The sequence below is a fragment of the Dendronephthya gigantea genome, unplaced genomic scaffold, assembly GCF_004324835.1.
Source record: "Dendronephthya gigantea isolate DGI-Jeju-01 unplaced genomic scaffold, DenGig_1.0 000079F, whole genome shotgun sequence".
NCBI lineage: Eukaryota > Metazoa > Cnidaria > Anthozoa > Malacalcyonacea > Nephtheidae > Dendronephthya > Dendronephthya gigantea.
The window spans coordinates 218,824-236,282 of NW_021163089.1; the positions used below are offsets into that span (position 1 = coordinate 218,824).

Here is a 17,459-nt window from a genome sequence, read left to right on the forward strand (position 1 = left end):
ACCGGAAACGTGTAATTTGCATCTCAAATTCTACAAGTCAAGTTAGTCAACAATATGAAAATTTAAAAGTTGACCGGTGTGCAGAAGAAAGCGTCGTACAGATATATTTTATATTTTGACATGTGCCCATTTTTTAAAATCTTTTTTAATACAAGACGTTTCTAAATAGTGTGAACTTGTACATGTGGTATACAAATCTTGTATAGTACGCAGTTTCTCGATTTCAATGGATATTTTGCATACGACAACTGTTTGACTGCTGTTTATGTCGGTGTCATTCAACAGGAAGTTTTCTATGGAGAAAGTGCCCGTGTGAATATTGCAATTGATGTGCACTTCGGATAGAGAATCTTAACATTGACTGATGAGAGTATGGGTTAGATTATAACAGATTAATATTGCACTGCACTGTGTCAGAATGGCGACCGACATCAACGAGAATATTGACACTAACAATGGCGAAAATTGTGACCTTTCTCCGCGAGTAAACGACAAAGATACAGATTGGAAAAGACGTACAGTTGAACTAGAAGAGGAATTATATTTATTAAGAGAAAGGGTGAATTCCCAGACAGGAAGAATACGCGAAGCTGTCTCAAAACGGGTATGAATGAATATTGTGGTGTTTATGGATGAATAGAATTGTCAATGTCAGAAATGATTGTAGCTTTTACTACAACACATGTCGCAATTATGCCTAGAAATTGTTCGTAAAATTTAGTAGAAAGTCATAAATCATATTTGTTTATTAAATTATGAGTAGTGTGGTCAAATTAGTTCCTGTATATTACTTCAGCACTTTGTCAAATTATTCTTTCATCTGAAATCATACAAACTTAGAAGCAACACAATAAGAATCCAGATTTATTCCAGACTGAAAAATGTAGAAAGAATTTTCGAATACTACAAGCTTGTAGCAATTGAAATTGTTTGCTGCAGTCATGCTAGAAATGAGATTAACTTAACAATTGAAATGAAATTTTCCTCCTAATGAATCGAAATGCTGTTTTATTTTAGCTCAAGCGATTTACCGCGTGGTTGGTTTTGCTTGTGCCACACGACAATTGTTTGCGAAGTTTAAAAACATTTTTAGTTTGGGACCCGTTGACTTTTAATTTTATTTTCACAAAATATTTGTCTGAAAAATTTATTTCCCGATTTTCCTGCGGATCATAGGAACAAGCGCAGACGTATTTACATTAATTTTTTAGCATCTTGAACCTTCCAAATTAAAATACAATGGCATTATATTGTGAAAGAAAACAAAAAATATACAATTGTTTGTTTCAAGGCGGGTTGACTTCTATGAAATAGTTTTTCAGGCTGCATTTCAATATTTTTTTGAATCTAAGAGACATAAATCTAGCTGTATGAAGTTTAAATCTTTTAATTTTTATACATGTTTACATTTAGTTTCTAATTATAAGATATTAATAATGCCTCATATCTCGCGTGTTGGTTAATCATTTTTATAAACACATGGGTTACCACCAGACACAGCTTGACCCATGGCCCTGACTTATGGCCTAAGATAACAAACATGAAATGTAGGCAATCATCCCTTCCATAATGATCTGCAAGACTGTTCTTGCAAAAAGTTTAAGTCATATTATAAATAGAAGGAAGAGAGGGGGTGGGTATGTTGTCTAGACTGATCATATTCAGAGTCTGTTTTATCCCTTTCAACACATTTATTATGCCACTTACTATACTATATGTGATCGCTATCATCGCTTGCAAATGCCAGTAATTGTTTCTATAATACATCACAAAAAAATACGATTACTTCTTATCTCTTATCAGCTATCTCAATATATTATAATTATTTTATTACATATGCAAGCTTGAGATTTAATCCTGTGCTCAAATTACATGAATAAAAGAATGCTTTCATTAAGATTATGTAAATTTGAATTTTGAATGGCATGCATCCAGCTTGATATAAAATTCACATTATGAATTTTCTCCAACTTTAAAGAACCAGAAGTAGATATTGTTTTTTTTGTTGTACAACAGCTCAAGATTGCTGAAGACAATGCAAAACAAGCAGAAGAAAGAGCTGAAAACTTATTAAAAAAGGTTGAGATGTACTTGTGATGAGTTTCTTTTCCATTACAATTATGTAAACAAGTGTTTAAAATTTCAGATGAAAGAACTTGAGGAAAGAACTCTTTTTGCTGAAAGTAAAGTAACCAGATGCTATGAAAGGGTAATTTTTTTGGCATTTTTTTGTTCAATTTGAGCTTTTCCCTAAATCATTCTTTGACTGTATGTCATTGCAAAATTGTGCTGAACTTCATCTTATGTGTCTTATAGAATCAGCATCTTGAAGATATTATAGAACAGAAAGAATCTATTATCAGGCAACTGAGAACAACTGTGTCTGAGGTATTTAATTCTATTACACATGGACCTGGTTAAGCAACTGGAATACGTTCTAGATATGAGGCAAAGCTTGAATGAATTTAAGAACTTAGTGCAGTACAAATATTTATTTCTTTTCCAGCAAAGTAAGAATGAAATTGATGGAAGACTTTTTGAGGAAAAGGTGGCCAAAGTAAAAGACTGGGTGAAACAGGTTGATTACAGATTTATTTATTGTTGAGAATTGTCTTTTTGTTCTTCTTCCAATTCATCTTCTTTGATCTTATAGTGTAAATTAACCATGGAAGACCTTCAATTGCAAATACAAGAGAAAGAAGACATGATTGAAAGGATGAAAAATGGCAAGTAGAGATAAATTTGAACTTTTAGGAACACTTGAACAAACATCAAAATTGCTGTTGCAAAATTACTCTGCCTCTGGGTGTACCAGTGCTTTCAATGAAAGTCTAAATATGAGGGAGATGAAAAAATGAAACCTTATATTCTTAAACTGTAGGATTTCCACAACACATTGGTGTTCATATAAGCAGAGTGGACGGTGATGCCAATGGTCCTAAGATTTCTCGTGCCAGGTCTAAATCTGCAGTCACATTGAGCCGTGGTGTTGTCAAAGTCAGCGAAATTGTCCCGGCTGTTCCCCCAAGACGGGCATCACTTGGAGTACTGAACCGTTCAAACAGTAACTTAAAGAAAAATCCTGGAAAATGTGGACTTCAAACATTTCCAGAGAACTCGAATACCACTAGTTCTAAAATTGATAAATTTAAATTGAATGTCCAGGACAATGATGCGATGAATAAAAAATTATCCGGAAGCGAAGAGAATTTCGAAGACAGAACGTATATGGTGTTGGAATCTGAGCCTCATCAAGAATATTCTTCTCCAAATAAATCAAAATTTTATGTTTCAGCTGAGAAGGACGATGCGAATAAACCAGCTGTGCGCATGACGATGAGGGAAAGATTAAAACAGTTAACGCAATCAAGCGAAGATGAGATAGATCATACTACTAGCGACAGTGATTTATCACCAGCGGTGGACAAACATAAGAAAGAGTTAGTTAACGAACTAATGAGCTCGTTAGAAGCAGAAGAACAAGAGGAAGACTCGACACAATCTAATGTCGGTCAGCAAGTAGTTACTGTCATGTTCAGCGCGGATCAAAACGGAATGTTGTCAGCTGAAGGGGCAAAGGTGACCACGACTGGAAAGTTGCCTGAAGCAGCTGGAAAAGAATCCTCAAACGAGGATAATGAAGAACTTACGGGGACACAAAAAGATAAAAAAGCCGAGGACGTGCGTTTCCAGATGAAACCAGGCAAAGACGCGCAAGGGTATACAAAGTTATTACCTGTCAATGAACCAGACAACGACAGATATGCGAAAACTGGGGCTGATAATTCTGCTAGTTCATTTAAAAGTTCCCCAAAACCCAACTTACCAAAGAATGACGCTGAATCAGAGAGTGGGTCGAGCAGTGGTGTGTCCACTTCCACTCCACCTATGAGAAGATCATGGGTAGGTACCAACAAGTCGTTAAATTAACGGCAAGGTTACAAAAACCTGTGGATGGTTGGCCTTGAATCTAATCTTCTCTGTTTCAGATGCAAGACCACAAAGTGCTCAATCCAGTCGTGAACGGAGTGATCGCCTCTGAAGAATGTAAGATACTTGACTAACTACAGTATTATTAAATAATGAACCAGCTAAGCTGTGACACTTTTTTCATAAGATTACAGTACATCACAAATACTTCCTTAGCTGGGAGTTTCGCTCGCCTGAATCAGAAAGAAAAACTGACAAAGTATAATCTCGAAATCCAGTACTATAACATTGAAAATACTGCTCATAACTGGTTTAATATCAATTCATTATTTTCAGGGAGAAGCGGTTCTGAAATAGACATTATCAATGGAACACAAGATGGATTTTCAGGCAACCTTACACAAGTGGGTCGATGCTCATCATTCTTATTTGATTTCTTGAAGATGTCTTAACTTTTCTTTTTGTCACCTTTTTTCCTTTTCTATCCATTTAGATCCAAAGTTGTCCCGTGTATGCCCAACTCGAAGGGGTAATCTTCATTGTTTTGACGTGTGAACCGCTGGTCAACATCATTTATATTCACGTATATTTTTCTTTTCTTAGAGAGCGTCAGAGATCCAGAATCGCCCCTGTACTGGTGACTCGACTGATTCTTCAGATAACGAGACTGATTCAGGACTGGAAAGCAGTGATTCTTTGAACGTTTCAAGAGCGAAGAGTGTGTCTGTCAGCGACAGGTTATTGAGAAGAGGCAGTGCAAGAAGAAAGGTTTTGAAGACTTGTGCCCAATACACGACGCAAAATCTAAAAAGTGTAAGATTCTTTTACTAGCAATGTATGAATAAATCAGAAATGAGGAAGACGCTACCATCGAAACCCTAGATCTTAATATTTTACCATTAACATCCCCCGACTTTATCATCCAAACTCTCGTGCCTATTATACTGGAATATCTTTTTGTACCTTTCAGGAGTCGCTTCAGAAAACTGGTTATTTATCGAAGCTTGGTGGGAGAATTAAGAACTGGAAACGAAGGTGGTTTGTCCTCAGTGAGAACAAGTTATCTTATTACAAAACTGAGGTAAGTGTCTTCCTCCCGGCGGCAGACAATATGACACTGTGAAAGGAGACGAGATTTGCAACTTCTCTTATAGAACGACGTGAATAAGAAAGCGCTGGGTCAAATCCCACTTGAAGGATTTTGTGGAATAACAAGAATTGAAGGAAGTCTATCGTTTCAGGTATGATCAAGAAGCCTGTTAGAATTCTCTTTGTGATTGACTACGCACTCTCGTTTCCTCTTCATTTCAAGTTAATTTTGTTTTTTATTTCACCAGATCGACACTCCAAAGCGCAAGTACTATTTGACTGGAGAATCTATTGACGATATCGACGATTGGCTGAAAGGTATCATACCTACTGTATTAAACCAACACTGCTTTTTCCACTCCGATCTCAACCAAGACGTTTTTCTTTTCAACCTTATCTCAGTGTTACAAAATGATCTTCGAAAGTTCCCAGCCAACCATCTCCTGGCCCAGGTCAATGAAAAACCAGTTATGAAAGGTTGGATTACCAAGGTGTGCATCCGGTTTTACATCGTAGATTTTTACCACATATTATCCACGTTTTACCACGTATTATCCACGTTCTACCACGTATTACCACATATGATCCATGCTTTCAATTGAAATGCGAATATTTTGCCCCAGGTAAAACTTGGCAAGTCTAAAAGAGTCTATTGCATCCTCCGGGGTAAAAGTTTGTGTTATTACAAAGGAGAAATGGATCAGGTAAGATGTGGGAGCAAGCCAGTTTGTCGATGTATCTTAATTGGTGATAATCATTTTCATTGTTTGTTTTTCAAGGCACCATTTGCTCTAGAGAATATGAAAGAATTTCATATTGAAAAAATTATGGGCTCTGATTCTGAAGATGATCTTGAGCCAGCTGAAAATGAGCAGCGTAACGGAAGATTTACTTTGAGACTGTACAAGGAAAAACAACCAACTACCAGCTCAGTTTATCTCGTGATTGAAACCAAACAAGATCTGGTAAGTTTTTGATCAGCAAAAGAAGAAGAAATGATGAAGACTATGGACTACAAGAACACGAGGACTGAATGATTTCATTCCTAGATTCAATAATAAAAACTACCCAGCATAAGTTTAGGTTATCTTGAACGTTAAGTTCATCTATGTAACTTTTGTGTTTCAGAATGCTTGGTTATATCATCTGACAATGGCCTCAGGTCATATTAACCAGATTGGAACAGATTTTGAAAAAACCATTGCACAGCTCAAACAGGATGGTGACCCAGGTAAGAAATATAAACTTGCTCCAAACAATATACTCGTCATTTTTGTTCTGTAAGGATCATCATTTACCTTGATTACCAGGAGCTCACCGTTACCACTTGGATGGGATGGAATAGCAGTGTTTCTTATGGTGTTATATTATTTGTATCTTCTGTAGAAAGCCCTCTCTGGAACAGCACCATTATAACACATTCCAAGGAGCCTCTGGAGAACCCTCTTACCACTCTACCGTCTGAAGAGCTGGAGGAAAAAGCTGTACAATTATTTAAGGTGAGAATTTGTGTATCTTAGATCAGTGGTAACCACTGGGATCACAAATGAATAATAACGCCTTCTATGTATGTACATATCTTCCTCTTCATTTGATGTTTTGCACAAACACAGAAACCTTGATATATATTTCTTTGTTTTAAAATATTTTTAGTCCATTCAGTTATTCTGTGATACGGAGTGTGTCCCAGGTCCTGCGCTTGACTATCACGTGGTGTATGCCCAGAATGCATTACAAATGTGTCTGAGCCACACGGAATTGCGCGAGGAAATGTATTGTCAGTTAATGAAACAGACTGCTAAACGTGTTCATGTCTTGAGCGAGTCAGCCAGCGCACTTGAGGTGAGAATTTCTCCAGAAATGCATGACGTGTGATCGTCTTAGGACCCGCTAATCTTCATCAATTTTTGCAGCGGTTTTTAGCTCCACATTCAGAATGGTTGTCAGCGTCCAGATCAAATTCTGTTGTTTCTAATGCGACGATTGATCTTAGACCAATCAGGGAATACGTGTATGAACAATGCTGGCAGCTTTTAATACTTTGTTGTACGCTGTTCATACCGAGAGGTCATGTTCTTTGGTTCCTGAAAGCTCACTTGGAAAAGTATTCTACAAAGGAGTAAGTTGAGAGTGTGATACGTCATCTACGCGAGTTAATCTTTGTTCAAATTTTACGGGAAAACCGGTTGAGTTTCCTCAATTCAGGATAACATTTTTTTTTTCAATTTTTAAGAACCATAATTGGAAAATATGCAAGGTATTGTAAGCAGTGTTTGCAGAGAACTTTGGAAAATGGTGAACGAGAGGCGGGACCATCGAGAATGGAGGTACATGAAGCTGTTGTCATTAAATTTCATTTAGGATTAATACCAATTTTGATTAGGATTTGGATTTCTGAATATGCAATACGTTAAAGAGTCTATGAATGTGAAATCGGTGATTTGGTTGTTTCAGGTGATCGCTGTTCTGCTGGACGATCCGTTTGAGAAGAAACATCCGCTCAAAATCCCAGTTCATTTTGTCAATCGAACTTCAGAAGAGTTTGGTTTTGACGCAGCCACAACTGTTCAAGAACTCATTGATGCAATTAACTCAGTAAGTTGATATCACATCGTTACAGAAGAGAATATCAAACATCCCAACATAGCTTTATAATTTCGCCTTGGACACCTCCAATTTCTTTATATTTTAGGAGATTGGTCTTCGTTCAATTGATCAAAGTGGTTATGCTTTGTACACTGACAATCCTGTTGGACCTGTTCAACATTGTCTTCAAACTAGCGTTAAGGTGAGTTCATCGTAATATGGATGAAGATTTGGGACAATTGTGTTTTAATGGTCAAGCTTGTTATGTAGGTGTGTGACGTCATCTCAAAATGGGAGAAAACAATGCAGAGTTTGCACCAAGGAAGACATGAAACAAATCGTGTCATCAGATTGAGTTATAAAAACAGGTAAACAGCAACATGGCCATTTCTATCTACGGTCGACGTTTATTAGAAGTGGCGACACGGGTTCCCTCAAAATAATCGTGAACATTTTTCCTAATTTAGATTGTACTTCAAGAGTCTTTCAAAGAATGAGACGCCCACTGAACGTTATTTTCTTGTTTATCAGGTAAATGTTGAACGAATGCATGAGCAGACATTTCACAACCGTTTTACATGCAAGGCATTTTTACTCTAATATTTGTGTGTTGTTTGTCAACTTACAGACATTTAATGACACAGTAAATGGTCGTTTTCCCATTTCAAAAGACCGCTGTATACGAATGACTGCCTTGATGGCTCAGGTAAACATGTTGCAGTAATGTTTAACAGTTCAGTATTTTGTCAACTACTTTAGAAATACAGCGAGTATTAGGTTTGACTGTTTTTGCGGCTGTTACCCTTTGTTTGACTGTCCGAACTTTGGCAGTGATTCCTACAACATGAATGTGTTTAAACACTACAAATTTTTAGATGGAGTTTGGTGATCGTGTTGCTCAGGGCAACCAAGGTGACGATACGATCTCTATGATTCAAGAAAGATTTTATCCCAGGAAAATAAAAGAACCAATGACAAGTGAGCAACGCAGGTAAACCAACTGTCATGCACGAAAGTGTTTGCCTCTGCGAATGTTGACATATTTTACTGATTTTTTTTGTCTTTTTATGAAGACAATTAAGAAATCGTTTTCTTGACGCTTGGCAATCGTTAATGGGAAAAACGAAACAAGAATGTATAACATTGTATTTATGTATGGCGAAAAATTGGCCCACATTTGGAGCAAAATTATTTAAGGCAAAGGTGGGAATGTTGTGACGATGATTGAGGAAGTGTAGTTCGCGGTGTCTTGTTCCTTGTGTTTGGATCTCTGACGTATTCTCGCTTGCTCCTCTAGCAACGTCGTATTGTGTCAAGAAAAAGAGATTCAGCTTCAGAGAACTTGGAGGATGTTTGGCTAGCTGTGCAGGAAGAATGCATTAGTATTCTTGATAGCACGAAAATGGTAAAAATGCATGAAACACAGCTGTTTAACTCCCGAGACTACCTAAAAGCCATCTCTTGTTGGAACCTTGAGCCCGAGGACTGAGGTAGTTAAGAAGAAATACGAGCACCCTGCCATTAAAAGTGTATCTTTGGTCATCTTTTTAGAATCCCGTCTTCAAATACAACTATAGATCAGTGGTTACTTTTGGTGGTTGGAAAGAAGACTTCATGTTGGTTGTGAATAAAACGACTCCTAAGAGATCCGGGCAAAGTGAACTCGGCACAGAGAGACTGTTGTTTGTAATGCCGAGAGGAAAGGTCAGAAAATGTTGTGTTCGTCGATTACAGTATTCAAATAACTTCACTGTGAATTACAAAATGGTTTGTTCTCATTTTAGATTCTGGAGATTACTTTACTTATCGCCAGTTATATCAACGCGATAGTTCGTCAACAAGGATTGACTTTTGATGTCACAAGTACGACGAAAGTAGCGAGCGCCACGGCAGAGAAGGACATCAAAGTTTGGGACATGGAAAGTACTGAATGGCCAATGGTTTCTGGTCCTGGTTTGATTTGAATTACAGAGCAGAATGTTGAACTCTTATTCTGAAGATAACAAAGAATCTACGTATTCTATTGTTCACATTATCATTAGTGTCTAAGAGACCTCGAGGTTTTAGTGCATTAGAAAAAAAATGCAAAAACTTTGTCGTGTTTTATGCGAAAGTAAAAACAGAAAATTGTTCCTCCCAGGCCTACTAATTAAAGATTTTATGGTAAAACAACAAGAGTTTTATATTAGTTTGAAGTTTAGGAGGCTAATAAAGGCTTTAATTTGAGTTAAACAACCTATTATCGCTAGAGGTGATTGAAAAGCGGCGCTCCATGCACTAATATGAAATGTCCTGTTGAAAGTGATATGCAGGACCCATTCGCCATAGACTGATTTCGCGTTGATGTTAAGGCTTAGAGTATTGTTTGATGAAAGGTCAGGACGGACAGTTTTGCAGATTGCTTGATTGTCTTCTCTTGTCCATCTGTGAAGGCGATTTTGAGAACGATTGCTTCGTCTTCTGTCTGGTGTGAACGCGGCCAATTAGCGCAATTAATATGAAAGATTGAAATAGTTTAATTGTAAATAAAGATAAATATTATTGCGAGATATGTATACAAGGTTGAACTATAACTGATAGCTCTATCTGCAACAAGAACTATGCACAAAATGTTAATAAGAAGATAAATTGCATATTTAAATTCAACAATAAAAAATATTGAAAGTATTTGTAAAATTACTTTCTTCTCGCTTCTTCTATGAAATGAAATTATTATTACACCCCTTGCCTGTCACATCACACACTGTTGAGAGGTCCTTTGTGTAAACTCAGCTAACGGTTGTAGCAGGTAGCAGGATGGATAGTTTCTAAAAGAATATCAAAATACTAAAATGTCTCACTAAAAACACTTAAAAAACGTTTAGGCGTTTAAATTTTGACATTTCCTAGCGTGTGCCTTATTAGTCGTTTTCTACGCATATACTTGTTACGGACCGCCCCCCGAGACCAGGAAAAGGTTAAATACGTTAAATTTATCGTCGCTCTCAGGGCTAGCCACTGTAGCTGATTCGTCTATGACGCTAGGCTTGTGGCGATGCATACTCTGTTTCTCACTGAGACGTAACGGTTAGGTGCACATACATCATGGTCTGGGGGCCGTAGTGCATCTCCCCCTTAGACGGCCGTTAAGATGTGAGTTATGGGGGGGAGTTCTTCCTATAGCAACTGTCCTTGCACCTTTCGTAGTTGTAACTATGCTGAATATTGCAGCCGGTTGTATAACCAGGTTAGATTGTGGCATAGGCTGGATGATCTCTTTTACGTTCTTTCCCCATTTTTTTTTTTGGCGTGCTTTCCAAATTTTTCTTTTACATACAAAAAAACACTGAACATATAAGGAACGGATATGGATCGAAAAAAAATTATATCGACTAAAAACCACCTTAATTAACCCCTGAATACTCTCCCCAGTCTCTGCATGGCTGAGTCTCTGAATTAAACAATACCAGAGATCATTCATAAACATCAAACATCTTCATCAACCTTACAGCAGTAAAGCAGCGACAAAGACATTCAGACAGTCAACTCTGCGTTCTCATGCATGAACAAAAAAACAAACAATATTAATTCAGAAGTCCGAGTAGTATTTTTCAAAGATAATTCATCTAACATAGGTAAAATACATCTATAGTGACACTAATGATTCAATTTCCCCTCAATGCCAAACAGTATTTTAAACATCTCCCCTAGTTCACGTTTGAGAAGAAATTGAAAAAATTCTCCCATGTTCATTCGATCATCACCAGCACCATGGACATGAAAAACCAATTCTTTAAAATTTTCAAATTTTCGCTCACTGATGTATTTCTCGTTGTGACGACATGTTATTTTCTTCCAATTCAATCGCCTCAATCTACTGAAATAATCTTCAGTGTCCTTGACATTGCCTTCGATACAAACAACACCTGGTTTACCCGGCAAAGAAAATCCAGTCAATTTCAAGTCATGGGCCCAGTCAAGGATGTGTTTTCTCTTAGTTTTACTGTAAATATGATGCATATATAACCACATTCTTGACAACTCCTCATCCTTGCTTTTCTCTCTTTTTGTCATTCTATCAACTTCCATTTCTTTACAGTTTATCTGCTGTATGCTTCTTACATAATATTCAGGCCAAGTGTCTTGAAGCCATTGAATGATTGTCACAACGCATAGTTCACCTCGTTCTAAACTTGATAGAAATTCAGTCATAGATTCATTCAAAATATTGAAAGTATTTGTAAAATTACTTTCTTCTCGCTTCTTCTATGAAATGAAATTATTATTACACCCCTTGCCTGTCACATCACACACTGTTGAGAGGTCCTTTGTGTAAACTCAGCTAACGGTTGTAGCAGGTAGCAGGATGGATAGTTTCTAAAAGAATATCAAAATACTAAAATGTCTCACTAAAAACACTTAAAAAACGTTTAGGCGTTTAAATTTTGACATTTCCTAGCGTGTGCCTTATTAGTCGTTTTCTATGCATATACTTGTTACGGACCGCCCCCCGAGACCAGGAAAAGGTTAAATACGTTAAATTTATCGTCGCTCTCAGGGCTAGCCACTGTAGCTGATTCGTCTATGACGCTAGGCTTGTGGCGATGCATACTCTGTTTCTCACTGAGACGTAACGGTTAGGTGCACATACATCATGGTCTGGGGGCCGTAGTGCATCTCCCCCTTAGACGGCCGTTAAGATGTGAGTTATGGGGGGGAGTTCTTACTATAGCAACTGTCCTTGCACCTTTCGTAGTTGTAACTATGCTGAATATTGCAGCCGGTTGTATAACCAGGTTAGATTGTGGCATAGGCTGGATGATCTCTTTTACGTTCTTTCCCCATTTTTTTTTTTGGCGTGCTTTCCAAATTTTTCTTTTACATACAAAAAAAACACTGAACATATAAGGAACGGATATGGATCGAAAAAAAAATTATATCGACTAAAAACCACCTTAATTAACCCCTGAATACTCTCCCCAGTCTCTGCATGGCTGAGTCTCTGAATTAAACAATACCAGAGATCATTCATAAACATCAAACATCTTCATCAACCTTACAGCAGTAAAGCAGCGACAAAGACATTCAGACAGTCAACTCTGCGTTCTCATGCATGAACAAAAAACAAACAATATTAATTCAGAAGTCCGAGTAGTATTTTTCAAAGATAATTCATCTAACATAGGTAAAATACATCTATAGTGACACTAATGATTCAATTTCCCCTCAATGCCAAACAGTATTTTAAACATCTCCCCTAGTTCACGTTTGAGAAGAAATTGAAAAAATTCTCCCATGTTCATTCGATCATCACCAGCACCATGGACATGAAAAACCAATTCTTTAAAATTTTCAAATTTTCGCTCACTGATGTATTTCTCGTTGTGACGACATGTTATTTTCTTCCAATTCAATCGCCTCAATCTACTGAAATAATCTTCAGTGTCCTTGACATTGCCTTCGATACAAACAACACCTGGTTTACCCGGCAAAGAAAATCCAGTCAATTTCAAGTCATGGGCCCAGTCAAGGATGTGTTTTCTCTTAGTTTTACTGTAAATATGATGCATATATAACCACATTCTTGACAACTCCTCATCCTTGCTTTTCTCTCTTTTTGTCATTCTATCAACTTCCATTTCTTTACAGTTTATCTGCTGTATGCTTCTTACATAATATTCAGGCCAAGTGTCTTGAAGCCATTGAATGATTGTCACAACGCATAGTTCACCTCGTTCTAAACTTGATAGAAATTCAGTCATAGATTCATTCAAAATATTGAAAGTATTTGTAAAATTACTTTCTTCTCGCTTCTTCTATGAAATGAAATTATTATTACACCCCTTGCCTGTCACATCACACACTGTTGAGAGGTCCTTTGTGTAAACTCAGCTAACGGTTGTAGCAGGTAGCAGGATGGATAGTTTCTAAAAGAATATCAAAATACTAAAATGTCTCACTAAAAACACTTAAAAAACGTTTAGGCGTTTAAATTTTGACATTTCCTAGCGTGTGCCTTATTAGTCGTTTTCTATGCATATACTTGTTACGGACCGCCCCCCGAGACCAGGAAAAGGTTAAATACGTTAAATTTATCGTCGCTCTCAGGGCTAGCCACTGTAGCTGATTCGTCTATGACGCTAGGCTTGTGGCGATGCATACTCTGTTTCTCACTGAGACGTAACGGTTAGGTGCACATACATCATGGTCTGGGGGCCGTAGTGCATCTCCCCCTTAGACGGCCGTTAAGATGTGAGTTATGGGGGGGAGTTCTTCCTATAGCAACTGTCCTTGCACCTTTCGTAGTTGTAACTATGCTGAATATTGCAGCCGGTTGTATAACCAGGTTAGATTGTGGCATAGGCTGGATGATCTCTTTTACGTTCTTTCCCCATTTTTTTTTTTTGGTTTGCTTTCCAAATTTTTCTTTTACATACAAAAAAAACACTGAACATATAAGGAACGGATATGGATCGAAAAAAAAATTATATCGACTAAAAACCACCTTAATTAACCCCTGAATACTCTCCCCAGTCTCTGCATGGCTGAGTCTCTGAATTAAACAATACCAGAGATCATTCATAAACATCAAACATCTTCATCAACCTTACAGCAGTAAAGCAGCGACAAAGACATTCAGACAGTCAACTCTGCGTTCTCATGCATGAACAAAAAAACAAACAATATTAATTCAGAAGTCCGAGTAGTATTTTTCAAAGATAATTCATCTAACATAGGTAAAATACATCTATAGTGACACTAATGATTCAATTTCCCCTCAATGCCAAACAGTATTTTAAACATCTCCCCTAGTTCACGTTTGAGAAGAAATTGAAAAAATTCTCCCATGTTCATTCGATCATCACCAGCACCATGGACATGAAAAACCAATTCTTTAAAATCTTCAAATTTTCGCTCACTGATGTATTTCTCGTTGTGACGACATGTTATTTTCTTCCAATTCAATCGCCTCAATCTACTGAAATATCTTCAGTGTCCTTGACATTGCCTTCGATACAAACAACACCTGGTTTACCCGGCAAAGAAAATCCAGTCAATTTCAAGTCATGGGCCCAGTCAAGGATGTGTTTTCTCTTAGTTTTACTGTAAATATGATGCATATATAACCACATTCTTGACAACTCCTCATCCTTGCTTTTCTCTCTTTTTGTCATTCTATCAACTTCCATTTCTTTACAGTTTATCTGCTGTATGCTTCTTACATAATATTCAGGCCAAGTGTCTTGAAGCCATTGAATGATTGTCACAACGCATAGTTCACCTCGTTCTAAACTTGATAGAAATTCAGTCATAGATTCATTCAAAATATTGAAAGTATTTGTAAAATTACTTTCTTCTCGCTTCTTCTATGAAATGAAATTATTATTACACCCCTTGCCTTGTCACATCACACACTGTTGAGAGGTCCTTTGTGTAAACTCAGCTAACGGTTGTAGCAGGTAGCAGGATGGATAGTTTCTAAAAGAATATCAAAATACTAAAATGTCTCACTAAAAACACTTAAAAAACGTTTAGGCGTTTAAATTTTGACATTTCCTAGCGTGTGCCTTATTAGTCGTTTTCTATGCATATACTTGTTACGGACCGCCCCCCGAGACCAGGAAAAGGTTAAATACGTTAAATTTATCGTCGCTCTCAGGGCTAGCCACTGTAGCTGATTCGTCTATGACGCTAGGCTTGTGGCGATGCATACTCTGTTTCTCACTGAGACGTAACGGTTAGGTGCACATACATCATGGTCTGGGGGCCGTAGTGCATCTCCCCCTTAGACGGCCGTTAAGATGTGAGTTATGGGGGGAGTTCTTCCTATAGCAACTGTCCTTGCACCTTTCGTAGTTGTAACTATGCTGAATATTGCAGCCGGTTGTATAACCAGGTTAGATTGTGGCATAGGCTGGATGATCTCTTTTACGTTCTTTCCCCATTTTTTTTTTTTGGTTTGCTTTCCAAATTTTTCTTTTACATACAAAAAAACACTGAAACATATAAGGAACGGATATGGATCGAAAAAAAAATTATATCGACTAAAAACCACCTTAATTAACCCCTGAATACTCTCCCCAGTCTCTGCATGGCTGAGTCTCTGAATTAAACAATACCAGAGATCATTCATAAACATCAAACATCTTCATCAACCTTACAGCAGTAAAGCAGCGACAAAGACATTCAGACAGTCAACTCTGCGTTCTCATGCATGAACAAAAAAACAAACAATATTAATTCAGAAGTCCGAGTAGTATTTTTCAAAGATAATTCATCTAACATAGGTAAAATACATCTATAGTGACACTAATGATTCAATTTCCCCTCAATGCCAAACAGTATTTTAAACATCTCCCCTAGTTCACGTTTGAGAAGAAATTGAAAAAATTCTCCCATGTTCATTCGATCATCACCAGCACCATGGACATGAAAAACCAATTCTTTAAAATCTTCAAATTTTCGCTCACTGATGTATTTCTCGTTGTGACGACATGTTATTTTCTTCCAATTCAATCGCCTCAATCTACTGAAATAATCTTCAGTGTCCTTGACATTGCCTTCGATACAAACAACACCTGGTTTACCCGGCAAAGAAAATCCAGTCAATTTCAAGTCATGGGCCCAGTCAAGGATGTGTTTTCTCTTAGTTTTACTGTAAATATGATGCATATATAACCACATTCTTGACAACTCCTCATCCTTGCTTTTCTCTCTTTTTGTCATTCTATCAACTTCCATTTCTTTACAGTTTATCTGCTGTATGCTTCTTACATAATATTCAGGCCAAGTGTCTTGAAGCCATTGAATGATTGTCACAACGCATAGTTCACCTCGTTCTAAACTTGATAGAAATTCAGTCATAGATTCATTCAAAATATTGAAAGTATTTGTAAAATTACTTTCTTCTCGCTTCTTCTATGAAATGAAATTATTATTACACCCCTTGCCTGTCACATCACACACTGTTGAGAGGTCCTTTGTGTAAACTCAGCTAACGGTTGTAGCAGGTAGCAGGATGGATAGTTTCTAAAAGAATATCAAAATACTAAAATGTCTCACTAAAAACACTTAAAAAACGTTTAGGCGTTTAAATTTTGACATTTCCTAGCGTGTGCCTTATTAGTCGTTTTCTATGCATATACTTGTTACGGACCGCCCCCCGAGACCAGGAAAAGGTTAAATACGTTAAATTTATCGTCGCTCTCAGGGCTAGCCACTGTAGCTGATTCGTCTATGACGCTAGGCTTGTGGCGATGCATACTCTGTTTCTCACTGAGACGTAACGGTTAGGTGCACATACATCATGGTCTGGGGGCCGTAGTGCATCTCCCCCTTAGACGGCCGTTAAGATGTGAGTTATGGGGGGGAATTCTTCCTATAGCAACCGCCTTGCACCTTTCGTAGTTGTAACTATGCTGAATATTGCAGCCGGTTGTATAACCAGGTTAGATTGTGGCATAGGCTGGATGATCTCTTTTACGTTCTTTCCCAAATTTTTTTTTGGGCGTGCTTTCCAAATTTTTCTTTTACATACAAGAAAAATACTGTTATTAAACATATATGGAACGGATATGGTTCAAAAAAAATTTATATCGACTAAAAACCACCTTAATTAACACCTGAATACTCTCCCCAGTCTCTGCATGGCTGAGTCTCTGAATTAAACAATACCAGAGATCATTCATAAACATCAAACGTTTATTTTTTTAGATCAGAATCTCCATCAACCTTACAGCAGTAAAACAGCGACAAAGACATTCAGACAGTCAACTCTGCATTCTCGTTAGTGTTTATGGCCATTTTAAGAGCACATTCAATTGTTATTCCCAATTCATTGCATATAAAATCCAACTTTGATGGGAGGGGAGGCC

General features: G+C 37.4%; 2 protein-coding genes across 2 annotated transcripts; one reads left to right on the top strand and one right to left on the bottom strand.

The window, feature by feature from the left end:
- Positions 1-12: 12 nt before the first annotated feature.
- LOC114532430 (pleckstrin homology domain-containing family H member 2-like) lies at positions 13-10,233 on the top strand. The gene is made up of 32 exons (XM_028553933.1): positions 13-604; positions 2,017-2,079; positions 2,147-2,209; positions 2,317-2,388; positions 2,507-2,578; positions 2,654-2,726; positions 2,882-3,903; positions 3,990-4,047; positions 4,267-4,334; positions 4,424-4,459; positions 4,534-4,743; positions 4,901-5,011; positions 5,085-5,171; positions 5,268-5,337; positions 5,422-5,510; positions 5,643-5,723; positions 5,799-5,984; positions 6,148-6,250; positions 6,406-6,518; positions 6,673-6,861; positions 6,933-7,138; positions 7,253-7,346; positions 7,474-7,614; positions 7,712-7,807; positions 7,876-7,973; positions 8,073-8,136; positions 8,234-8,311; positions 8,481-8,596; positions 8,679-8,808; positions 8,903-9,010; positions 9,157-9,309; positions 9,390-10,233. The coding sequence occupies exons 1-32, from the start codon at positions 419-421 to the stop codon at positions 9,567-9,569; spliced, it is 4,416 nt and encodes a 1,471-aa protein (XP_028409734.1). The 5' UTR covers positions 13-418; the 3' UTR covers positions 9,570-10,233.
- A 1,008-nt stretch (positions 10,234-11,241) lies between these two features.
- Positions 11,242-11,796, bottom strand: LOC114532336 (RWD domain-containing protein 2B-like). Its single transcript, XM_028553820.1, has one exon. It carries the CDS (start codon positions 11,794-11,796, stop codon positions 11,242-11,244), a length of 555 nt encoding a protein of 184 aa, XP_028409621.1.
- Between the last annotated feature and the right edge of the window lie 5,663 nt (positions 11,797-17,459).

Excerpts from the sequence above, each read along its gene's own strand:
- LOC114532336 (XM_028553820.1), bottom strand. The coding sequence starts at position 11,796 with ATGACTGAATTTCTATCAAGTTTAGAACGAGGTGAACTATGCGTTGTG.
- LOC114532430 (XM_028553933.1), top strand. The coding sequence starts at position 419 with ATGGCGACCGACATCAACGAGAATATTGACACTAACAATGGCGAAAAT. Across the intron at positions 605-2,016 it reads GCGAAGCTGTCTCAAAACGG|CTCAAGATTGCTGAAGACAA; the intron begins GTATGAATGAAT and ends GTTGTACAACAG. Across the intron at positions 4,744-4,900 it reads CGACGCAAAATCTAAAAAGT|GAGTCGCTTCAGAAAACTGG; the intron begins GTAAGATTCTTT and ends TGTACCTTTCAG.